Source organism: Mauremys mutica, unplaced genomic scaffold, assembly GCF_020497125.1.
Source record: "Mauremys mutica isolate MM-2020 ecotype Southern unplaced genomic scaffold, ASM2049712v1 000206F_np12_subseq_1:328963_obj, whole genome shotgun sequence".
In the NCBI taxonomy this organism is placed as follows: domain Eukaryota; kingdom Metazoa; phylum Chordata; order Testudines; family Geoemydidae; genus Mauremys; species Mauremys mutica.
In genome coordinates this window covers 87,791-109,165 of record NW_025422883.1, presented here as the reverse complement: position 1 = coordinate 109,165, position 21,375 = coordinate 87,791, and the positions used below count along the sequence as shown (strand labels likewise).

At 69.1% G+C, this 21,375-nt stretch overlaps 1 protein-coding gene across 1 annotated transcript in view; it reads left to right on the top strand.

Annotated features, from left to right (window-relative positions):
* LOC123357017 (slit homolog 1 protein-like) overlaps positions 1-21,375 on the top strand; it is a 138,896-nt gene that overhangs the window by 83,457 nt on the left and 34,064 nt on the right. Inside the window, exons 5-14 of the mRNA XM_045000277.1 lie at positions 1,227-1,298; positions 2,393-2,464; positions 3,397-3,468; positions 4,160-4,323; positions 7,335-7,482; positions 15,165-15,236; positions 16,564-16,635; positions 20,092-20,163; positions 20,280-20,423; positions 20,898-21,061. Of these exons, the coding sequence (XP_044856212.1) occupies positions 1,227-1,298; positions 2,393-2,464; positions 3,397-3,468; positions 4,160-4,323; positions 7,335-7,482; positions 15,165-15,236; positions 16,564-16,635; positions 20,092-20,163; positions 20,280-20,423; positions 20,898-21,061 (1,052 nt within the window). The remainder of the gene's footprint in view (positions 1-1,226; positions 1,299-2,392; positions 2,465-3,396; positions 3,469-4,159; positions 4,324-7,334; positions 7,483-15,164; positions 15,237-16,563; positions 16,636-20,091; positions 20,164-20,279; positions 20,424-20,897; positions 21,062-21,375) is intronic.

Genomic DNA, 21,375 nt, shown 5'->3' with positions numbered 1-21,375 from the left:
GGACACGCCCTCCCCCGGCCCCAGGCAGCTCCGCCCTGCCCCTTAGCCATCCCAGACAGCGTTCACCCTGGCCGCGAGCCTGGGGAGGCTGCGACAGAGTCCCCCATGGTCGCTGGCTGCTTCGGGCCTGGGCCCAGTGTCGTCCCCCCGGCAGTCTCTGCCTCTCGCTGGCTCTCACCTGGTCGGTGCTGCCCGGCCCCCCGCCAGATCTGTGGTTCAGAGCCAAGCCTCAGAGAATTCAATTCTGATTAGCGTGACCCGGGTGGTGTCCGTGTGCTCTGGAATCCGGATCCCATCGCATGGGATGGCTCTTGGCCAACTTGTGGTGGCGCTGCCCAGGGCTGCCCAAGGCTCTGTCCATGTGTTCCTGGTGCCCCTGCCAGCCAGGAGAGCAGCTCCTGCCTCGGGGCCATTCGCTGGTATCTGCACTGAGCCCTGAATAGGCTTTGCTGCTTATGGGATTGAGCCAGAGCCTGGGGGTCTCTCCATTCATTGCAATGGCCATGGGCCCTGTCGCCAGGGGAGCCCCCTTCTCCCAGTGCTCTGCAGCGAGGACAGCTTCCCCCCACACCCCACGCAGTAGGGCCCGAGCAGCAGTGGCCGAGTTAGACGTGTGCATGCAGTGCCCGTGGGGTGTAGTAGTTTAGCTCAGACACGGCCCAGCAGTGGGAAGGTGTCTGCAGAGACTCGGCTGAGACCTCTCCCATCATGCCTGTGCTTGTGATCTGGCCTGGAGGGGTGGTCACCGTTGATGATTTGCGCTTCGTGGGAGGACAGTGGGTGCGGCAGCTGGCACAGGGCAGAGCCCAGAAACCCAGGTCTCTCCAGAGTAGGGAGGAGTGTCTGGCACACTCAACACCAGAGAGTGTAGGAGTGCTACAGCCCCCTAAAGCTTGGTCAATGGTGGTGCTGCTGTGGTACCAGATAGTACACAGCATAAGGAACCCAGCCATGGGCTGCACTCTGCTGCCCTCTGCAGGCTGGAGGTGTGGTTGGGGATAGTCTGCAAACCCGACAGTGCCGACAGAGCATTTTGTGATGTGACTTTTGATCATTAGCCCAGCCTTCGGCCCCGGCTGTTCCTGCCCCCTGGCCTGGCGATACCAGCCAGGGGCACTGAGCTGACCTGACACGTCTCGGTTCCCCCAGCGCCTGCCCCACTCTCAGGGAGGGGACGTCGCTTTCGGGGCTTCGCTGATTTCACCGCCCACGTTTTGTTTCCCCAGGGACCTGAGCGAGAACCTCCTCCAGGCCGTGCCGAGGAAAGCCTTCCGCGGAGCCACCGACCTGAAGAACCTGTGAGTCGCTGTGGTCCAGCCGCTCCTCCGGCCTGGCTCCTCTGCCCCTCCGGGACGGGCCCCCGAGCTGTGCCAGGGGCTCCCCGGTGCTTTGCTGCAGGATCACGCACGCTGGGGGCACTAGAGCGTGGGGAGCCCAGCTGGGGAAGGACGGGTCTCGGGATGCAGAAAGCCATGAGGAGTGTGTGTGTGGGGGGTGTCACGGCCTCCCGCCCCCAGCTCGGGCTTGTTGCATTGGAGTCCCTGGGGCGTCCCGTGCTCTGCTGCTCCCCAGGGATGCAGACAGATGGGTGCTGCCCTGCACCGCACGGCCCTTCCCACCTGTGCAGTGGGAGCGCACGGTGCAGCGGGACCCCCCGCCTGCCATGAACGACGGGACTCGGTGCCGGGCAGCGGGGGCAGGATGATCCACCGAGCGTGGCAATGGGGGGGCTCAGCCCGGGAGAGCCACGTCTCCATGGCAGGGGGCGGCCCCTGGGCTCACAGCCAGGGTGCACACCTGGGGCGATATCTGCTTAGTTCAGGCCAGGAGGGGGCCTCGTGGGGGCAGATACTGCATAAGCCTCCCCCCACAGGTCTGCCAAGGACCACCCCCTCCAGTGCCAGGTCCCCAGCGGTCGCTGTGCCAGACAGGGCCTGGTGCTTACCCGGTGTCTGGAGAGTGCCAGGGACATTCAGGGCACTCTAAATAACAACTAATAATTGTAGTGCCCCTCACTCCCGACCCGCAGCCCCTGCTGTCTCGGCCCTGGGCTCCCGCAGCTCTGCCGGTGCCCCTCACTCCCGACCCGCAGCCCCTGCTGTCTCGGCCCTGGGCTCCCCCAGCTCTGCCGGTGCCCCTCACTCCCGACCCGCAGCCCCTGCTGTCTCGGCCCTGGGCTCCCCCAGCTCTGCCGGTGCCCCTCACTCCCGACCCGCAGCCCCTGCTGTCTCGGCCCTGGGCTCCCCCAGCTCTGCCGGCGCCCCTCACTCCCGACCCGCAGCCCCCTGGGCCTTGACATTCCTCTGCCCAGCTCAGGGCGCCGGCCCGGCCTGCAGACTGTCCTGGGGCCCGGAGTCTGTTCAGCAAAACGGGGTCCCCTTTTGTTGTGCAGGCAGCTGGACAAGAACCAGATCGGCTGTATCGAGGACGGGGCCTTCCGCGCGCTGCGGGGCCTGGAGGTTCTGTAAGTGGGGCGGGCAGGGGGCTCGCCGCGTCTCCTGGGGGCGCGGGCTGGAGTCGAGCCGTGAGTTCGGCTGTCGGGGTGGGGAGCTCCCACCTGCCCGGTCTCCAGGTGCCAGCTCCGGGAACAGGCTGTCCGCGGCGGCCAGTCCGGCGAAGCCTCGCGGAGCAAACCGGGGCCAGAGGCCTGTCGTGGGCCTTGCTAGCCAGGGGTGTGACCTGCTCTCTCCTTGTCCCGCAGAGCGGGGGCCCCTTCGCACAGCCCCCCCGCTCCCTGGCAGGGGGAGCACGTGGGGGGGGGCTCTGGTTGGTCTGTCCCGGCGGGGGAGGGGAGGCAGGCGGGGGGGGGGCTCTGGCTGGTCTGTCCCCGCGGGGGAGGGGGGGAGGCGGGGGGGGGCTCTGGCTGGTCTGTCCCGGCGGGGAGGGGGAGGCGGGGGGGGCTCTGGCTGTTCTCTCCCGATGGGGGAGAGGAGGCAGGCGGGGGGGGGGACTCTGGCTGGTCTGTCCCAGCGGGGGAGGGGGGCAGGCGGGGGGGGGGCTCTGGCTGGTCTGTCCCGGCGGGGGAGGGGAGGCAGGCGGGGGGGGGGGGGGCTCTGGCTGGTCTGTCCCGGCGGGGGGGGGGGGCAGGCGGGGGGGGGGGCTCTGGCTGGTCTGTCCCGGCGGGGGAGGGGAGGCAGGCGGGGGGGGGGCTCTGGTTGGTCTGTCCCGGCGGGGGAGGGGGGCAGGCGGGGGGGGGGGCTCGGGGTGGTCTGTCCCGGCGGGGGGCAGGCGGGGGGGGGGCTCTGGTTGGTCTGTCCCGGCGGGGGAGGGGAGGCAGGCGGGGGGGGGCTCTGGCTGGTCTGTCCCAGCGGGGGATGGGGGCAGGCGGGGGGGGGGCTCTGGCTGGTCTGTCCCGGCGGGGTGGGGGCCCTGACCCGTCTCCATCGCCGCTCGCAGGACACTGAACAACAACAACATCAGCACCATCCCCGTGTCCAGCTTCAACCACATGCCCCGACTCCGGACCTTGTGAGTGCGGGGGGGGGGCAGGGGGGGTGGGACGGGGGAGGGGCCGTGGGCCCGGGGGAGGCTCGGCCGAGGATGTCCCCATGGGGGAGTCTGGGGGGGTGGGACGGGGGAGGGGCCGTGGGCCCTGGGGACGGGAGGCCGGGGATGTCCCCGTGGGGGGGTAGGATGGGGGAGGGGCCATGGGGGCTGGGGAGGCCCCTGTGGGGGTGGCCTGGGGGGGAGGGACGGGGGAGGGGCCGTGGGGGCTGGGGAGGCCCCTGTGGGGGGGGTCTGGGGGGAGGGACGGGGGAGGGGCCGTGGGGGCTGGGGAGGCCCCTGTGGGGGGGCAGGGGGGGTGGGACGGGGGAGGGGCCGTGGGGGCTGGGGAGGCCCCTGTGGGGGTGGCCTGGGGGGTGGGATGGGGGAGGGGCCGTGGGCCCGGGGGAGGCTCGGCCGGGGATGTCCCCGTGGAGGGGGTCTGGGGGGGTGGGACGGGGGAGGGGCCGTGGGGGCTGGGGAGGCCCCTGTGGGGGGGGTCTGGGGGGTGGGATGGGGGAGGGGCCGTGGGCCCGGGGGAGGCCCGGCCGGGGATGTCCCCATGGGGGAGGTCTGGGGGGGAGGGACGGGGGAGGGGCCGTGGGCCCGGGGGAGGCCCGGCCGGGGATGTCCCCGTGAGGGGGGGGGCCGTCACTGACCCTCTGCCCTTCCCCAGCCGCCTCCATTCCAACCAGCTGTTCTGCGACTGCCACCTGGGCTGGCTGGCGCAGTGGCTCCGCCAGCGCCCCGCCATCGGGCTCTTCACGCAGTGCGCCGGGCCCCCCCCGCTCCGCGGCACCAGCCTGCCCGAGCTCCAGAAGAACGAGTTCAGCTGCTCAGGTGAGGGGCTGTGGGGGGGCCCTGCCTGGGGGGGTCTGGGCTGCGGGGGGGTCTGGGCTGTGGGGGCAGGGCCCTGCCCGGGGGGGTCCAGGATGTGAGGGGGCCCTGCCTGGGGGGGGTCTGCACTGTGGGGGGCCCTGGGATGTGTGGGGGGGCTCTGGGCTGCGGGGGTGTGACGATGCGGTTCTGGCGGGACCCAACTGAGGTGCCAATTCAGGATCAATTGCTCAAACAGGGCAGTCACAGCCCTAGGCTGGGGTTTTTCCACCTCTAAGGCACCAAACCAGCCAGCCAAAGAGGACTTTGGTCTCACCCCACTGGCTAACCACAAGTCACACAAGCAATTCCCTTAGACACTCCAGTTTCCCAGTATCACCACCAGTGCCACTCGTCCTGGGGATGAATGGTTATGAAAACCAACACCCTAATAAAGGAAAAAGGTTCTCTCGATCCCAAAGAATCAAGCCCCAGACCCAGGTCAATATACACATCAGATCTTACCCACAAATCACGCTGTTGCCAATCCTTTAGAATCTAACATCTAAAGGTTTATTCATAAAAGGAAAAAGGTAGAGATGAGAGCTAGAATTGGTTAAATGGAATCAATTACATACAGTGATGGCAAAGTTCTTAGTTCAGGCTTGTAGCAGTGATGGAATAAACTGCAGGTTCAAATCAAGTCTCTGGAACATCCCCCGCTGGGATGGGTCATTCAGTCCTTTGTTCAGAGCTTCAGTTTGTAGCAAAGTCCCTCCAGAGGTAAGAAGCAGGATTGAAGACCAGATGGAGATGAGGCATCAGCCTTATATAGACTTTACAGCAACATGGAGTCTGAAGTCATGAGGGCAAGTCCCTGCATACTTTGCGCCAGAGGTTGGTCCTGGCGGAAGCCACCAGGGTCGGAGACCTCCTGGACTACGACCGGGGAGACTGGCTGGATCCCCTGACGCTCGCTCGGCGGATGGGGCTCTCCAGACCGTGTACTCCCCAGCGCGTACTACAGGAGGTGAAGGCCGCTTTGCCGCCCGCTGCTCGGGCCTACCTTGACGGGGTCCTGCGTGAGGGCACGCCCCGCCCACCCCCCACCCCGAGCCCTCTGGACCTCTTCATCGGGCCCCTGCTCCGTGGACCCGACCGGCCCCCCCGCCCCTTCACCGCAAGCCGGCTGCACGATCTGCAGCCGGTCCGTTTCCAAACCGCACCAAGGAAGCAGCTCTACGTGCTCGTGCTCCACACCCTTCACTTCCTCACCCTCGTGTCCCGCCCCGACACCAAGTGGCGGGACCTCCTGCCACCTCTGGAGGGTGAGGAGCCCCGGTGGGCCAGTCTGTACTCCACCCTGGTCCCGAGGCCCGTCGGGGATATCGGTTGGCGGCTCCTCCATGGGGCCGTGAGCACGGGCGTGTACTTGGCGCGGTTTACCCCTGTCCCAGACACCTGCCCCTTCTGCGCGTGAGGGAGACCCTGCCGCACGTTTACTTAGAGTGCGCCAGGCTGCAGCCCCTATACCGGCTCCTCACCAACATCCCATTGCGTTTCTGGCTGCACTTTTCCCCCCACCTGCTTCTCCATGCACTCCCTATCCGTGGCCCCACGAAGTCGCGGGACCTCCTGGTCAACCTCCTCCTCGCCCTGGCAAAAATGGCCATCTACGTGACCAGGGAGAGGCGGTTGGCCAATGGAGACTCCCGCGACTGTGGGGCCTGTTTCCGATCCTCTGTCCGTTCACGTCTCCGGGCGGAGTTCCTCTGGGCGGCGTCCGCTGGCTCCCTTGACGCCTTCGAGGAGCAGTGGGCGCTGTCGGGGGTTCTCTGCTCGGTGTCCCCGTCAGGCTCCCTCCTTATGACCCTTTGACCTCACTCCTGTCCCTGTTCTTTTATTAGTTGTCCCCCGAAATTAGTGGGTTTCTGAGGCCCTGTAGATCCTCCCCTTAGGCTGACGGGGGGATCCATTAGCAGTGGGGGGGGCTTCCGCCCACCCTGTTTCCCGGAAACCCAATAGATACTTTGCTGAGTTACAAGGCGTATCTGCCTCCTCTCAATGGGTCAGTTGTGGAGCTGATGGTCCTTAATGGGCCATCAAGCCGGCTAGGCAGAGCTAACACCAACTTGTCTGGGGTGTCACCCAGCAGCACAGCACAAGTTTGAAGCACAGACAGTACAGAGCCAATACTCATAACTTGACACAGGCACCCAGACAGCATAATCCTAACCAGCAACCCAGAACCTGCTCTTAGACACCTCAGATGACCCCCTTTACATAGATTTGGTGCCACTACAGGACCTTGGTTGCAACCATGTTCTGTATGGTCCCAGATTATAACCCTGGCTGGGGGGAGGGAGCTGCTCTGGGCTGCGGGGGGGGCCCTGCCTGGGGGCTCTGGGCTGCGGGGGGCCCTGCCTGGGGTCTCTGGGCTGCGGGGGGCCCTGCGGGGGGGCCCTGCCTGGGGGCTCTGGGCTGCGGGGGGCCCTGCCTGGGGTCTCTGGGCTGCGAGGGGCCCTGCCAGGGTGTGCTCTGGGATGCAGGGGGCCCTGCCTGGGGTCTCTGGGCTGCGGGGGGCCCTGCGGGGGGCCCTGCCTGGGGGGCTCTGGGCTGCGGGGGGCCCTGCCTGGGGTCTCTGGGCTGCGAGGGGCCCTGCCTGGGGGGGCTCTGGGATGCAGGGGGCCCTGCCTGGGGTCTCTGGGCTGCGGGGGGCCCTGCGGGGGGCCCTGCCTGGGGGGCTCTGGGCTGCGGGGGGCCCTGCCGGGGGGGGCTCTGGGCTGCGGGGGGCCCTGCCTGGGGGGGCTCTGGGATGTGGGGGGCCCTGCCGGGGGGGCTCTGGGCTGCGGGGGCCCTGCTGGGGGGGCTCTGGGCTGCGGGGCTGGCGCCCTGGGAACCGAAGCGGCTCTCCGGGGGCGCGAGGGGCGGGCGATGCCGCGTCTCAGCCCAGCCCGGCCCCAGCTGCCCCCTGAGCTCCCTGCCCCCGCCCGGCCGGGCCCCCGTCTCACTCGGCCGCTGGTTCCCCCCGGCAGGACAAACGGACGCCGCCCGCGCCCACGTCTGCAGCCTCTCGTCCGGCTCCTGCCCCGCCATGTGCACCTGCAGCAGCAGCGTGGTGGACTGCCGCGGCAAGGGGCTGACGGCCATCCCCGCCAACCTGCCCGAGGGCATGACGGAGATGTGAGTCCGCCCGTGGGGGGAGCCCGTGGGGCGCGGGCACCCAGCTGTCACAGCCCCCCCCTCGGCGCGTCACAACCGGGAGCCAGACCCCTGGGGTCCTCCTGCGCGGCCCCAGAACCCCCCACTTTCTCCCGCCCGCGAGGGTGAGTGGCGGTGCCCCCCCCCACTTGTAGGGCGCTTCCGCCGCTCCTGCCTGCTGGGTGAGTCACATGGCTCCTTGTCCCGCCTCTTCCAGCCAGGGCCCCACCCACAATCCAGCCCTGCTCCGCCCCAGTCCCCCCCCCACCCGCCCCCCCCCTGCTCAGCCCCCCCACTGCCGCTCGCGGCAGCCCACCCCCAGCCTGCGCCCAGACGGCCCCGAATGGTCCGGTCACCCCCAGCCGCGGGGGGAGGCACTGAGGCTACAAACACTCCCCTGCCGCCGGCCCTGCTCCGTCCAGCCAGGCGGGGCCCGTGCCCACGTTAACGGCACCGCGGTGCCCGTGGGGCTGCGTGACGGGGCAGAGCTGAGGGGTCACGGGCCTGGCTCCCTGCCTGCCGAACGCCCTGCGGTGCACACGTGCACTGTCACACACGTCTGTGCACACACGTTTGCACACGCACGGTCTCCCTGGCAGCACTGGGCGGGGGGTGAGGGATCCCCCTCAGGCGCTGCCGAGCGGAGCTGGGGCACTAACAGGCCAGGGAACCGAGTGGGGGCTCCCCCACTCACCCTGCCTGCACCCTGCCCTGCCCCATGGCCTGCCCCTTGCCGGCGATGCCCAGGGCCCCGCACCAGAGGCCCCAGAGGGCTGTGAGCGCCGAGCACGGCCCCTTGCTGCTCCGCCTGGGGGTCCCCTCCCTCGGGAGCCGTCGGGAGCTGCCAGGGCCGCCCACGCCCGGGGAAAGGGGTCGCTCATCAGGGCGGCCGTAGGCAGCAGGAGGCTGGCGCCGGCCCTTGGACGCGCCAGTTGCCCCGGTTCCCCGGCGACCCCCCCCCCCGCCCGGGGCGCTGTGGCCCTGCTCGCCCCGTCCCCCAGGACTTCGCCCAAACTGTAACTAGAGCGAATCTCCGTCGGGAGCTCCAGCTGAGCAGCCCAGGGCGAGCCCACGTGTCACGGGGTGTGGGGGAGTCTGGCCCTGCACCCCTCTCCTGAACTCACAGTGACTCTCAGCCAGCCAGTAAAACAGAAGGTTTATTGAACAACAGGAACACAGGATACAGCCCAGCTTGGATTCAGAACCAGGGCCCCTCAATCTGGCCGTTCTGGGGGGGGGTTCAGGGTGCCTGGATCCCAGCTTAGGATCCCCTGAAACCCACCACCCAGCTCCCAAAACCAAAAACTGATTCCACTTCCCCCCTCCCTTTGTCTAGCTACAGCCAGAGGTGAGACCTCCCCTCCCCCAGCCAGGCTCATGTTACAGCTGCAGACCTGTCTCTGCCTACCAAGCACAGAGACAGTCCCTGCTCTCACCTATCAACCACACAGACAGTCCCTATTCCATCATACCTCTCCCCCCTCCGAGACTGAACTGAGCGGGGTCACTGCCCAGTGACCCGGGGAAGTTCGGGGCCCCCTCTCCGGGACAGCGCGTCCGCTATCAGGTTGGCACTTCCCTTCACGTGGACCACGTCCATGTCATAGTCCTGCAGGAGCAGGCTCCACCTCAGGAGCTTGGCGTTGGCTCCTTTCATCTGGTGCAGCCAGGTCAGGGGAGAGTGGTCGGTGTACACGGTGAAGTGGCGCCCAAAGAGATATGGCTCCAGCTTCTTCAGGGCCCACACCATGGCCAGGCATTCCTTCTCGATGGCCGCGTAGTTCTGCTCCCGGGGTAGCAACTTCTTGCTCAGGTACACGATGGGGTGTCTCTCCCCCTTTTCATCCTCCTGCATCAACACCGCCCCCAGGCCCGTGTCTGAGGCGTCGGTAAACACCATAAAGGGCTTGTCAAAGTCTGGGTTTGCCAGAACTGGGCCTCTGAGCAGAGCCTCCTTCAGCGTCTGGAGAGCCTCCTGGCACTGCTCGGTCCAGACCACCTTGTCCGGCTTCCCCTTCTTGCACAGCTCAGTGATGGGGGCGGCTATGGCACTAAAGTGGGGCACGAACCTCCGATAGTACCCCGCCATCCCGATAAAGGCCTGGACCTGCTTTTTGGTCTGGGGAGCGGGCCAGTCTCTGATCACCTCCACCTTGGCTGGTTCCGGCTTTAGGCAGCCGCTCCCCACCCGATGGCCCAGGTAAGATACTTCAGCCATCCCCACCTTGCACTTCTCAGCCTTTACGGTTAACCCCGCCTCCCGGAGTCGGTCCAGCACTTGTCTAACCTGGGACACGTGGTCCTCCCAGGTCTGGCTGAAGACGCAGATGTCATCAATATACGCCACAGCAAAACTCTCCATCCCCCTCAGTAGCTGATCCACCAGGCGCTGGAAGGTGGCCGGCGCTCCCTTGAGGCCGAAGGGCAGGGTCAGAAACTCATAGAGCCCCAGGGGAGTGATGAAGGCCGATTTCAGCCTGGCATCTGCGTCCAGCGGCACTTGCCAGTAGCCCTTTGTAAGATCCATGGTGGTGAGGTACCGAGCGCCTCCCAGCTTGTCTAGGAGCTCATCAGGCCTTGGCATGGGGTAGGCATCAGATACGGTGATGGCATTAAGCTTCCGATAGTCCACGCAGAACCGGATCGACCCGTCCTTCTTGGGGACCAGCACCACTGGGGAGGCCCAGGGGCTGGCGGACGGCTGGATCACCCCTAAAGCCAGCATGTCCCTGACCTCCCTTTCCAGGTCCTGGGCAGTCTTCCCGGTAACCCGAAAAGGGGAGCAGCGTATCGGGGTGTGTGTCCCAGTCTCCACCCGGTGGACGGTCAAATTAGTGCGTCCAGGCTGGTTGGAAAACAGCTGTCGGTACAGTTGCAGCACCCCTCTGATCTCAGCATGCTGAGCCGGGGTCAGCTGATCTGAGAGGGGAATCGCCTCCAGGGGGGAACCAGCCTTTGTCCCTGGGAATAGATCCACTAGAGGGTCATCCCCCGGCTCCTCCCAGTGGCCACACACGGCCAACACCATATTCCCCCGGTCATAATATGGCTTCATCATATTCACATGGTACACCCGGCAGTGATGAGCCCGGTTCGACAGCTCCACCACATAGTTTACCTCATTTAGCTGCTTGACAACCTTGAAGGGCCCTTCCCAGGCAGCCTGGAGTTTGTTTTTCCTCACGGGGATGAGAACCATCACTTGGTCCCCGGTGGCGAAGGCGCGGGCCCGCGCCGTGCGGTCGTACCAGACCTTCTGCTTCCTCTGGGCTCGGGCCAGATTCTCCCTGGCCAGGCCCATGAGCTCGGTAAGTCTTTCCCGGAAGGTCAGGACATACTCCACCACCGACTCTCCATCGGGAGCGGCCTTCCCCTCCCATTCGTCTCTCATCAGGTCCAGGGGCCCCCTTACCCGCCTTCCATATAACAGTTCGAACGGCGAGAACCCAGTAGACTCCTGGGGTACCTCCCTGTACGCAAACAGCAGGTGAGGTAAGTACTTGTCCCAGTCCTGTGGGTGCTGGTGCATGAATGTTTTTAGCATCATCTTTAGCGTCCCGTTGAACCTCTCCACCAGCCCGTTGGTCTGGGGGTGGTACGCTGAGGCCCAGCTGGGTCGGACCCCACATTTCTCCCACAGGGACTGGAGCAGGTCCGACATGAAGTTGGACCCCTGGTCCGTTAAGACTTCCTGGGGGAACCCCACCCGGCTGAAAATGGTCAGCAGCGCATCCGCCACGGTGGCTGCTTCGGTAGAGGACAAGGCCACCGCCTCGGGGTATCGAGTGGCGAAATCTACCACCACCAAGATGTATTTCTTTCCTGACCGGGTCGCCTTGCTGAGAGGCCCCACCATGTCCATGGCCACCTTCTGGAAAGGCTCTTCTATGATGGGTAAAGGCCTCAGAGCTGCTTTCCCCTTGTCCCGGGCCTTCCCCACCCGCTGGCAGGGGTCACAGGATTGGCAGTACTGCCGGACATGGGTAAAGACCCCAGGCCAGTAAAAGTTCTGTAGCAGCCTCTGCCTGGTGCGCCGGATTCCCTGGTGCCCTGCGAGGGGGATGTCATGGGCCAGGTACAGCAGCTTGTGGCGAAACTTCTGAGGAACCACCAGCTGCCTCCTAATCCCCCATGCCTCCACCTCCCCGGGGGGAGCCCATTCCCGGTACAGGAACCCCTTCTCCCACAGGAACCTCTCCTTGCAACCTCTCCTCATGGTCTGCGCTGCATTGAGGTCAGCCCGGTCCCTGGGCTTCTGCAAGGAGGGATCCTTCTGCACCTCGGCCTGGAACTCAGCAGCTGGGACAGGGATGGGGACCTGCTCTCTCTCACCGGCTGGGTCTGAGGCCGCAGCCTCTCTGGGTCGTGTCTCTGGGCGTTCCCTCCCCGCCAGGCACTCGGGCAGAGTACTTTCCCCGTTGTCAGGGTGCAGAGCCCTGCGCCGACTCTGACTACGGGTCACAATCAGGGTACCCTGGGTATTGCCGGGCCAGGTCTCGAGGTCCCCCCCCATTAGCACCTCTGTGGGCAAATGGGAGTGCACTCCCACATCCTTGGGGCCCTCCTTGACCCCCCACTTCAGGTGCACCCTCGCCACGGGTACCTTGAATGGGGTCCCGCTCACGCCCATCAGGGACAGGTAGGTATCAGGCACCATCCGATTTAGGCCCACCACCTCGGGCCGGGCCAGCGTCACCTCTGCGCCTGTGTCCCAGTACCCAGTGACCTTCTTCCCATCCACCTCCAGGGGAACCAGGCACTGTTTCCGGAGGGGCAGCCCCATGGCCACCCTGTAGCAGCCCCTTGGGACCGGAGCATCCAGCCCCCCAGGGGCGCTGACCTGGGGCCCTCCTCCCTCCTCCCCAGGTGGGACGCTGCCAGCCCCCCTCTCCTGGGCACGTTGCCCCTCCTCCGATTGGGTCTGTACCCAGTCAACCCTCGGCGGGTTGGGTCTGCTCGGTCTGTCTCTGAGCTTGGGGCACTGGGCCCGTATGTGGCCTTGTTGGCCACAGTGAAAGCAGCCCATGTCTCGTGGGTCCCCTCGAGGGGGTCGGGTGGATCTGACGCTGGACGTTCCCCTTTTTTGGGGGTTCTCCATAGGGCCCCGCTGGGAGGTCCCGTGGTGACTCTCTCTCTGCGTTGAGGCAGGCCTGCTCCCTCGAGACTCCTCCCTGCCATCCCCCGCCCGATTGTCCATGTATTGGTCGGCCAGCCGGCCTGCATGTTGCGGGTTCTCCGGCTTCTGGTCCATCAGCCACTGCTTCAGGTCGGATGGGCACTGCGCATACAGGTGCTCCAGTACGACTAGGTCAAGCAGGTCCTCTCTAGTTTGGGCCCCAGCTGTCCACTTGCGGGCATACCCCTGCGCCCGGTTGACCAGTTGCAGGTATGTGCCCTCCCGGGTCTTACGTTGACCCCGGAACCTCTTCCGGTACATCTCCGGGGTCAGCCCAAACTCGCGGAGCAGGGCCTCTTTGAACAGGTTGTAGTCCCGCGCCTCCTCCCCTCTCATTCGGCTGTACACCTCCACGGCGGTGGAGTCCAGTAAGGGGGTGAGGCGCCGGATCCTGTCTGCAGGGGCAACCTGGTGCAGCTCGCAGGCATTCTCAAAGGCCGTCAGGAAGGTGTCTATGTCCTCCCCCTCCTTACGCGGGGCCAGGAAGTTCGCATCGAAGCTCTTTGTAGGCTTGGGCCCCCCCTCACTCACCGCAGCCGGGGCCTCCCTATTGTTCAGCTGGGCCATGGCCAGCTCATGACTGCGCTGCTTCTCCCTGTCATCGTATTCCCGTTGCTTCTGCCGGTCCTCCATCTCCATCTCCTTCAGTTTGATCTCTCTCTCCAAGTCCAGCCGCCTGCGCTCCACGGAGGCCGAGCGTCGCCGGAACGATCCCCTGCTGGCCGGGGGGGTCACGGTGCCCTCCGTAGCTGGGCTCCTCCTCCCCCTCCCCCTAGGCCTAGGGGTGGGGGGTCTCGAGGAGCCCTCACCCGCCGACTGGCCACTCCCAGCGGGGACAGACACTGGTGCCTGCGCTGCATCTGCCCGGCTGCTTCCCTCAGAGACAGGGACCGGTTCATCCCTGCGATCTCTCTCCTCCAGCCGGGCAATCAGCTGGGCCTTGGTGAGCTTCCCATGGCGCAGCCCCCTCTGCTTGCACAGCTCCACCAGCTCACACTTGCGCTTCTGGGAGTACATCTTCCTGCTGGCCACTCGCAGGCTGGGGTGCTCGCCGCTCCCCACGGGTTCCAGGGGGACCCCTAGTGTGCCAGTCCTTGAGCTCACCACCTCTCTGCCAGGGTCGAGCTGCAGACTCCTCCGCCCCTGGGATCGCTCGCTGTGATCCCCCGGGGGACCCTGTTACTGCAAAGTCCTTCTCTCTGGCCACACTCGCCCAGGGGTGAATCGCCCCTTCGTTTTACTGCTCCCCAGTCACTTACTGCAGGAAGCGCCGTCCACGGGGTGCCGCCGATCCCACCGCTGCCACCAGTTGTCACGGGGTGTGGGGGAGTCTGGCCCTGCACCCCTCTCCTGAACTCACAGTGACTCTCAGCCAGCCAGTAAAACAGAAGGTTTATTGAACAACAGGAACACAGGATACAGCCCAGCTTGGATTCAGAACCAGGGCCCCTCAATCTGGCCGTTCTGGGGGGGGGTTCAGGGTGCCTGGATCCCAGCTTAGGATCCCCTGAAACCCACCACCCAGCTCCCAAAACCAAAAACTGATTCCACTTCCCCCCTCCCTTTGTCTAGCTACAGCCAGAGGTGAGACCTCCCCTCCCCCAGCCAGGCTCATGTTACAGCTGCAGACCTGTCTCTGCCTACCAAGCACAGAGACAGTCCCTGCTCTCACCTATCAACCACACAGACAGTCCCTATTCCATCATACCACGCCGCCGAGAGCGCCCCCTGCTGGGAGAGGTGGGGCTGGGGCAGCTCCCCCCAGCCAGCGCCCCACTGTGCCCCCACAGCGCCCCCTGCAGGGAGAGATGGGGCTGGGGCAGCTCCCCCCCAGCCAGCGCCCCACTGTGCCCCCACAGCGCCCCCTGCAGGGAGAGATGGGGCTGGGGCAGCTCCCCCCAGCCAGCGCCCCACTGTGCCCCACAGCGCCCCCTGCTGGGAGAGGTGGGGCCGGGGCAGCTCCCCCCCCAGCCAGCGCCCCACTGTGCCCCACAGCGCCCCCTGCTGGGACAGGTGGGGCTGGGGCAGCTCCCCCCCAGCCAGCGCCCCACTCTGCCCCCACAGTGCCCCCTGCAGGGAGAGATGGGGCTGGCGCAGCTCCCCCCAGCCAGCGCCCCACTGTGCCCCCACAGCGCCCCCTGCAGGGAGAGATGGGGCTGGGGCAGCTCCCCCCAGCCAGCGCCCCACTGTGCCCCCACAGCGCCCCCTGCAGGGAGAGATGGGGCCGGGGCAGCTCCCCCCCAGCCAGCGCCCCACTGTGCCCCCACAGCGCCCCCTGCTGGGAGAGGTGGGGCTGGGGCAGCTCCCCCCCCAGCCAGCGCCCCACTGTGCCCCACAGTGCCCCCTGCAGGGAGAGGTGGGGCCGGGGCAGCTCCCCCCCCAGCCAGCGCCCCACTGTGCCCCACAGCGCCCCCTGCTGGGAGAGGCCGGGCTGCAGTAGGCGGCCAGGGGGACGGGCAGGTTTGGTTCATTTTCTGTCTCCCCGCAGACGCCTGGAGCTGAACGGGATCAGATCCGTCCCCCCTGGGGCCTTCTCGCCCTACAAGAAGCTGCGGCGGATGTAAGTGCCCGAGGCTGACCCGGGGCTTGCCCAGTACTGCCCCACACGCCTCTGCCCCATTGCTCCCAGCTCCTGCCCCACATCCCGGCAGCTGCCTCTGGGCTCTCAGCCCCCGAGGAGCCCGAGGGGCACAGCTCCTGCCCTGGGTACCCTGTGGTCCCTCAGCTCCGTGCCCCGTGGAGTCCCCTGGCACTGGGCCCCTCTGCCCTGGGCTCACGCAGCAGGTGCCAATGGGGCTAGGGTGCCTGTGGGGTGCACCCAGCCCTCAGACCCGCCAGCAGCAATTCCAGGCCCCAGGGCAGAACAGCCCCCAGGAAGGTCTGCCCGACACCGGGTGGTGCTGCGCCTGGCGTGGCTGGTGCCGAGCCAGCTGCTTGGTGAGCTCTTCCGGCCCGGCCAGGCCTTCCACGTGCCCACCCGGCTGCCAAGACAGCGGTGCCCCCGGGACCCCGCACCTGCCGGAGAGTTCTAGCCGGTACGGGGCACTGGAAAGACGGGGGGCCCGCTTGGCCCCATGCCAGCGGCTCCCCCCGCACCCCCGGGCATTCACTCTTAACAGCACAGTACCTACGCTAACAAACTCAAACAGGCTTCGTTAGCGTCCGTAGGGCTGGTTTACGGTGGTCAGGCCCAAGGCAAAGGCCCGGGAGCTGGTGAAGACCGGCCGGCAGACGCTTAGTTAGGACGTAAGGGAGGCGCTGGCAGTGTGTTACCGGGAGGGGGGGATTGTCCTCCCCAGCCGTCGTTCAGTGGGGATGCGGGCGCTGGGGTGGGGCCGGGGATGAGGGGCAGAGGGTTGGGTGCGGGGGGTGAGGGCTACGGCTGGGGGTGCGGGCGCTGGGGTGGGGCCGGGGATGAGGGGTTCAGTGTGTGGGAGGGGGCTCAGGGCTAGGGCAGGGGGTTGGGGTGCGGGGGGTGAGGGCTACGGCTGGGGGTGCGGGCGCTGAGGATGAGGAGTTTGGGGTGCAGGAGGGGACCCCAGGCCGGGGCTGGGGGGATCCCTAAGGACCCGGACTCACAACCGGCCGGGCTACCAAGCGCGACAGCTGAAGCTTCCGGCTCCCAGGGGGAGGAGCCGTGGGGGAGACCCATCACCTGCCCCTCTGCCCCAGGGCCTTCCGGGGCCCCCGCCCAGCCCCCCCCAGCCCTTGCCTCCCCCCCACCTGGCCGGGGGCGGCTGGGCAGGGACCTGCCCCTCCATGGGCTGCGGGGGGAGCAGTGGGAGTCTGGCCAGCGCCGGGGGAGACGCTCCCTGTGCCCCCCAGGGCTGCAGCTGAGGGGCTGGGGCGGCGGGCGGGGGCTGGGCATTTCCCCCTTTGCCTTGCAGAGACCTGAGCAACAACCAGATCTCGGAGATCGCGCCCGACGCCTTCCAGGGGCTGCGCTCGCTGAACTCGCTGTGAGTCCCCGCGCCGGCCCCCGGCCCCCCCAGCCCCCGGCCACGGGCTCCACCGCACCCCGAGCCCCGGGAGTCCGACCTCCAGCCTCACTAATCGTCACGCTGCCCTGGGACTCCTCTGCTGCCCCTCACTCCCGACCCGCAGCCCCCGCCAGCCCAGCCCTGAGCCCCCCCCAGCTCCGCCGGTGCCCCTCACTCCCGACCCGCAGCCCCCGCCAGCCCAGCCCTGAGCCCCCCCCCAGCTCCGCCGGTGCCCCTCACTCCCGACCCGCAGCCCCCGCCAGCCCAGCCCTGAGCCGCCCCCCAGCTCCGCCGGTGCCCCTCACTCCCGACCTGCAGCCCCCGCCAGCCCAGCCCTGAGCCGCCCCCCAGCTCCGCCGATGCCCCTCACTCCCGACCCGCAGCCCCTGCCAGCCCAGCCCTGCCCCCCCCACCTCCGCCGGTGCCCCTCACTCCCGACCCGCAGCCCCCGCCAGCCCACCCCCCCCCCCCCCCCAGCTCCGCCGGTGCCCCTCACTCCCGACCCGCAGCCCCCGCCAGCCCAGCCCTGAGCTACCCCCCAGCTCCGCCGGTGCCCCTCACTCCCGACCCGCAGCCCCCGCCAGCTCAGCCCTGAGTCCCCCCCCCAGCTCCGCCGGTGCCCCTCACTCCCGACCCGAAGCCCCTGCCAGCCCAGCCCTGCCCCCCCCAGCTCTGCCGGTGCCCCTCACTCCCGACCCGCAGCCCCCTGCTAGCCCAGCCCTGAGCCGCCCCCCAGCTCCGCCGGTGCCCCTCACTCCCGACCCGCAGCCCCCGCCAGCCCAGCCCTGAGCCCGCCCCCAGCTCCGCCGGTGCCCCTCACTCCCGACCCGCAGCCCCCGCCAGCCCAGCCCTGAGCTACCCCCCAGCTCCGCCGGTGCCCCTCACTCCCGACCCGCAGCCCCCGCCAGCCCAGCCCTGAGCCGCCCCCCAGCTCCGCCGGTGCCCCTCACTCCCGACCCGCAGCCCCGGCCAGCCCCGCCCTGCCCCCCCCAGCTCTGCCGGTGCCCCTCACTCCCGACCCGCAGCCCCTGCCAGCCCAGCCCTGCCCCCCCCCAGCTCTGCCGGTGCCCCTCACTCCCGACCCGCAGCCCCCGCCAGCCCAGCCCTGAGCCCCCCCCCAGCTCCGCCGGTGCCCCTCACTCCCGACCTGCAGCCCCCGCCAGCCCAGCCCTGAGCCGCCCCCCAGCTCCGCCGGTGCCCCTCACTCCCGACCCGCAGCCCCTGCCAGCCCAGCCCTGCCCACCCCAGCTCCGCCAGTGCCCCTCACTCCCGACCCGCAGCCCCCGCCAGCCCAGCCCTGAGCCGCCCCCCAGCTCCGCCGGTGCCCCTCACTCCCGACCCGCAGCCCCCGCCAGCCCAGCCCTGAGCCGCCCCCCAGCTCCGCCGGTGCCCCTCACTCCCGACCCGCAGCCCCCACCCCCCCAGCCCTGAGCCCCCACAGCTCTGCCGGTGCCCCTCACTCCCGACCCGCAGCCCCCGCCAGCCCAGCCCTGAGCCCCCGCCCAGCTCTGCCGGTGCCCCTCACTCCCGACCCGCAGCCCCCGCCAGCCCAGCCCTGAGCCGCCCCCCAGCTCCGCCGGTGCCCCTCACTCCCGACCCGCAGCCCCTGCCAGCCCAGCCCTGCCCCCCCCAGCTCTGCCGGTGCCCCTCACTCCCGACCCGCAGCCCCTGCCAGCCCAGCCCTGAGCCCCCACCCAGCTCCGCCGGTGCCCCTCACTCCCGACCCGCAGCCCCCACCAGCCCAGCCCTGAGCCGCCCCCCAGCTCTGCCGGTGCCCCTCACTCCAGACCCGCAGCCCCCGCCAGCCCAGCCCTGAGCCCCCGCCCAGCTCTGCCGGTGCCCCTCACTCCCGACCCGCAGCCCCCGCCAGCCCAGCCCTGAGCCGCCCCCCAGCTCCGCCGGTGCCCCTCACTCCCGACCCGCAGCCCCTGCCAGCCCAGCCCTGCCCCCCCCAGCTCTGCCGGTGCCCCTCACTCCCGACCCGCAGCCCCTGCCAGCCCAGCCCTGAGCCCCCACCCAGCTCCGCCGGTGCCCCTCACTCCCGACCCACAGCCCCCGCCAGCCCAGCCCTGAGCCGCCCCCCAGCTCCGCCGGTGCCCCTCACTCCCGACCCGCAGCCCCTGCCAGCCCAGCCCTGCCCCCCCCAGCTCTGCCGGTGCCCCTCACTCCCGACCCGCAGCCCCCGCCAGCCCAGCCCTGCCCCCCCCAGCTCTGCCGGTGCCCCTCACTCCCGACCCGCAGCCCCTGCCAGCCCAGCCCTGCCCCCCCAGCTCTGCCGGTGCCCCTCACTCCCGAACCGCATGCCCTGCCAGCCCAGGTCTGCCCCCCCCAGCTCTGCCGGTGCCCCTCACTCCCGACCCGCAGCCCCTGCCAGCCCAGCCCTGCCCCCCCCAGCTCCGCCAGTGCCCCTCACTCCCGACCCGCAGCCCCCGCCAGCCCAGCCCTGAGCCCCCACAGCTCTGCCGGTGCCCCTCACTCCCGACCCGCAGCCCCCGCCAGCCCAGCCCTGAGCCCCCGCCCAGCTCTGCCGGTGCCCCTCACTCCCGACCCGCAGCCCCCGCCAGCCCAGCCCTAAGCCGCCCCCCAGCTCTGCCGGTGCCCCTCACTCCCGACCCGCAGTCCCCGCCAGCCCAGCCCTGAGCCCCCACAGCTCTGCTGGTGCCCCTCACTCCCGACCCGCAGCCCCCGCCAGCCCAGCCCTGAGCCGCCCCCCAGCTCCGCCGGTGCCCCTCCCTCCCGACCCGCAGCCCCCGCCAGCCCAGCCCTGAGCCGCCCCCCAGCTCCGCCGGTGCCCCTCACTCCCGACCCGCAGCCCTCTGCCAGCCCAAGCCTGAGCCCCCAGCAGCTCTGCCAATGCCCCTCACTCCCGACCCGCTACTGTGCCAACTCACAGTCCCGTCCCATCCCAGCTCTGGGTCCCCCCGAGCTCCGCTGGTGCCCCTCACTCCCGACCCGCAGCCCCTGCCAGCCCAGCCCTGAGCCCCCACAGCTCTGCCGGTGCCCCTCACTCCCGACCCGCAGCCCCCGCCAGCCCAGCCCTGAGCTACCCCCCAGCTCCGCCGGTGCCCCTCACTCCCGACCCGCAGCCCCCGCCAGCCCAGCCCTGAGCCCCCACAGCTCTGCCGGTGCCCCTCACTCCCGACCCGCAGCCCCCTGCAGGTTTGGTCCTTGACCTCTCTGGAGTGAGGGTGAACAGCCCTGTCTGTTGCCCGTCGCATGGTGAGGTGGGTCTGGTTTGGCGGCGGAGGTAAGATCCCTGGCCAGGCCCGAGGCCTGGGGGTCCGTGCTGGGGTCGCTAAAGCTGGGAGCTGGGGGGCCGAGGTGGGGGGATCTGTGCTCCTGTCTGGGGTCCTGCGGGGATCCCCGGTCGCTGGGCTGGGGGCTCAGCCGATGCCCGGGGGGCTGCGTGCGAGCGACCGGCTCTGTCTTTTCCAGCGTGCTGTATGGGAACAAGATCACAGACCTGCCCAGGGGCGTCTTCGGGGGACTCCACGCGCTGCAGCTTCTGTAAGGACGCGGCGGCTCCGGGGGGGGCGGGGGGCTGCTCTCGGGAACCCCCAGTGTCGGCGGGGCCCGCAGCAGGGCCGGCCTGCGTCTCCGTCTGACGTCTCCTGCCCCCCCAGGCTCATCAACGCCAACAAGATCAACTGCATCCGCGCCGACGCCTTCGGGGACCTGCAGAGCCTCTCTCTGCTCTCGCTGTACGACAACAAGCTGCAGGGCCTGGCCAAGGGCACCTTCGCCCCCCTTCGGGCCATCCAGACGCTGTGAGTGCCGGAGCTGGGGGGTTCCTGCCCCGCCCTGCATGGCCCCCGGGGCAGGCGCCTGGGGCAGGCTCCGGGGCTGGGGGGGGGGCAAAGGGGCCTTCACGCCCTCCGGATCCTGGGCTCCCCCGGGGCCGAGAGGGGAAGCAACCCTGGAACCGGGTAAGTCAGAGCAACGGGGAGGGGGGGGGTCCCAGCCCCACGTGCTGCAGCCCCCCAGCAGGGCTCAGTGGGGCAGCATGGAGCTGGCTGGGGCTGGGGGGCAGGCCCCAGGGAGCGGAGGGGGGCCAGGCCCCAGGGAGCGGAGGGGGGCCAGGCCGGGGGTTGCTGGAATTTACCCTGGAGCCCTGCTGGGTGTGGCGCTCCCTGCCTGGGCCCGGGGCCCTGCCCATGGGGCCGGCACCCCCAGCTCAGGCCTGGCCAGTATCGCTCAGCGCTGGGGCCAGCATCCCCCCCCTCCCCTCCGCATCCCCCCAGGCACCTGGCCCAGAACCCCTTCATCTGCGACTGCAACCTGCGCTGGCTGGCGGATTTCCTGCGCGCCAACCCCATTGAGACCAGCGGGGCCCGGTGCGCCAGCCCGCGCCGCCTGGCCAACAAGCGCATCGGCCAGATCAAGAGCAAGAAGTTCCGCTGCTCAGGTGCGTCCGTCCCCTCCCTGCCCCCCTGCGGCCGCGGGACCCCGGGGCTGGGGGACGGGCCCAGCAGTGAAGGGAGCGAGAGGCTGGTGCCCCCGTGTGCCGAGCAGGCAGGAGACGAGCCGGGGCGCAGAGTCTCCACGCAGCCACAGGGAAGCTGGAACCGGGCTCCTGCTCCTCCAGCCCCGGCCCCTTCCCTGGGACCCAGAGCGTCCGTCCGCGCAGCCGCTGTCGCTGCCCCCCCCGCCCGATGCGGGCTGGGGCTCCCCCTCGGGCTGCTGCGAGGGCAGCACTATCCAGAGGCCTTAACCGAGCCG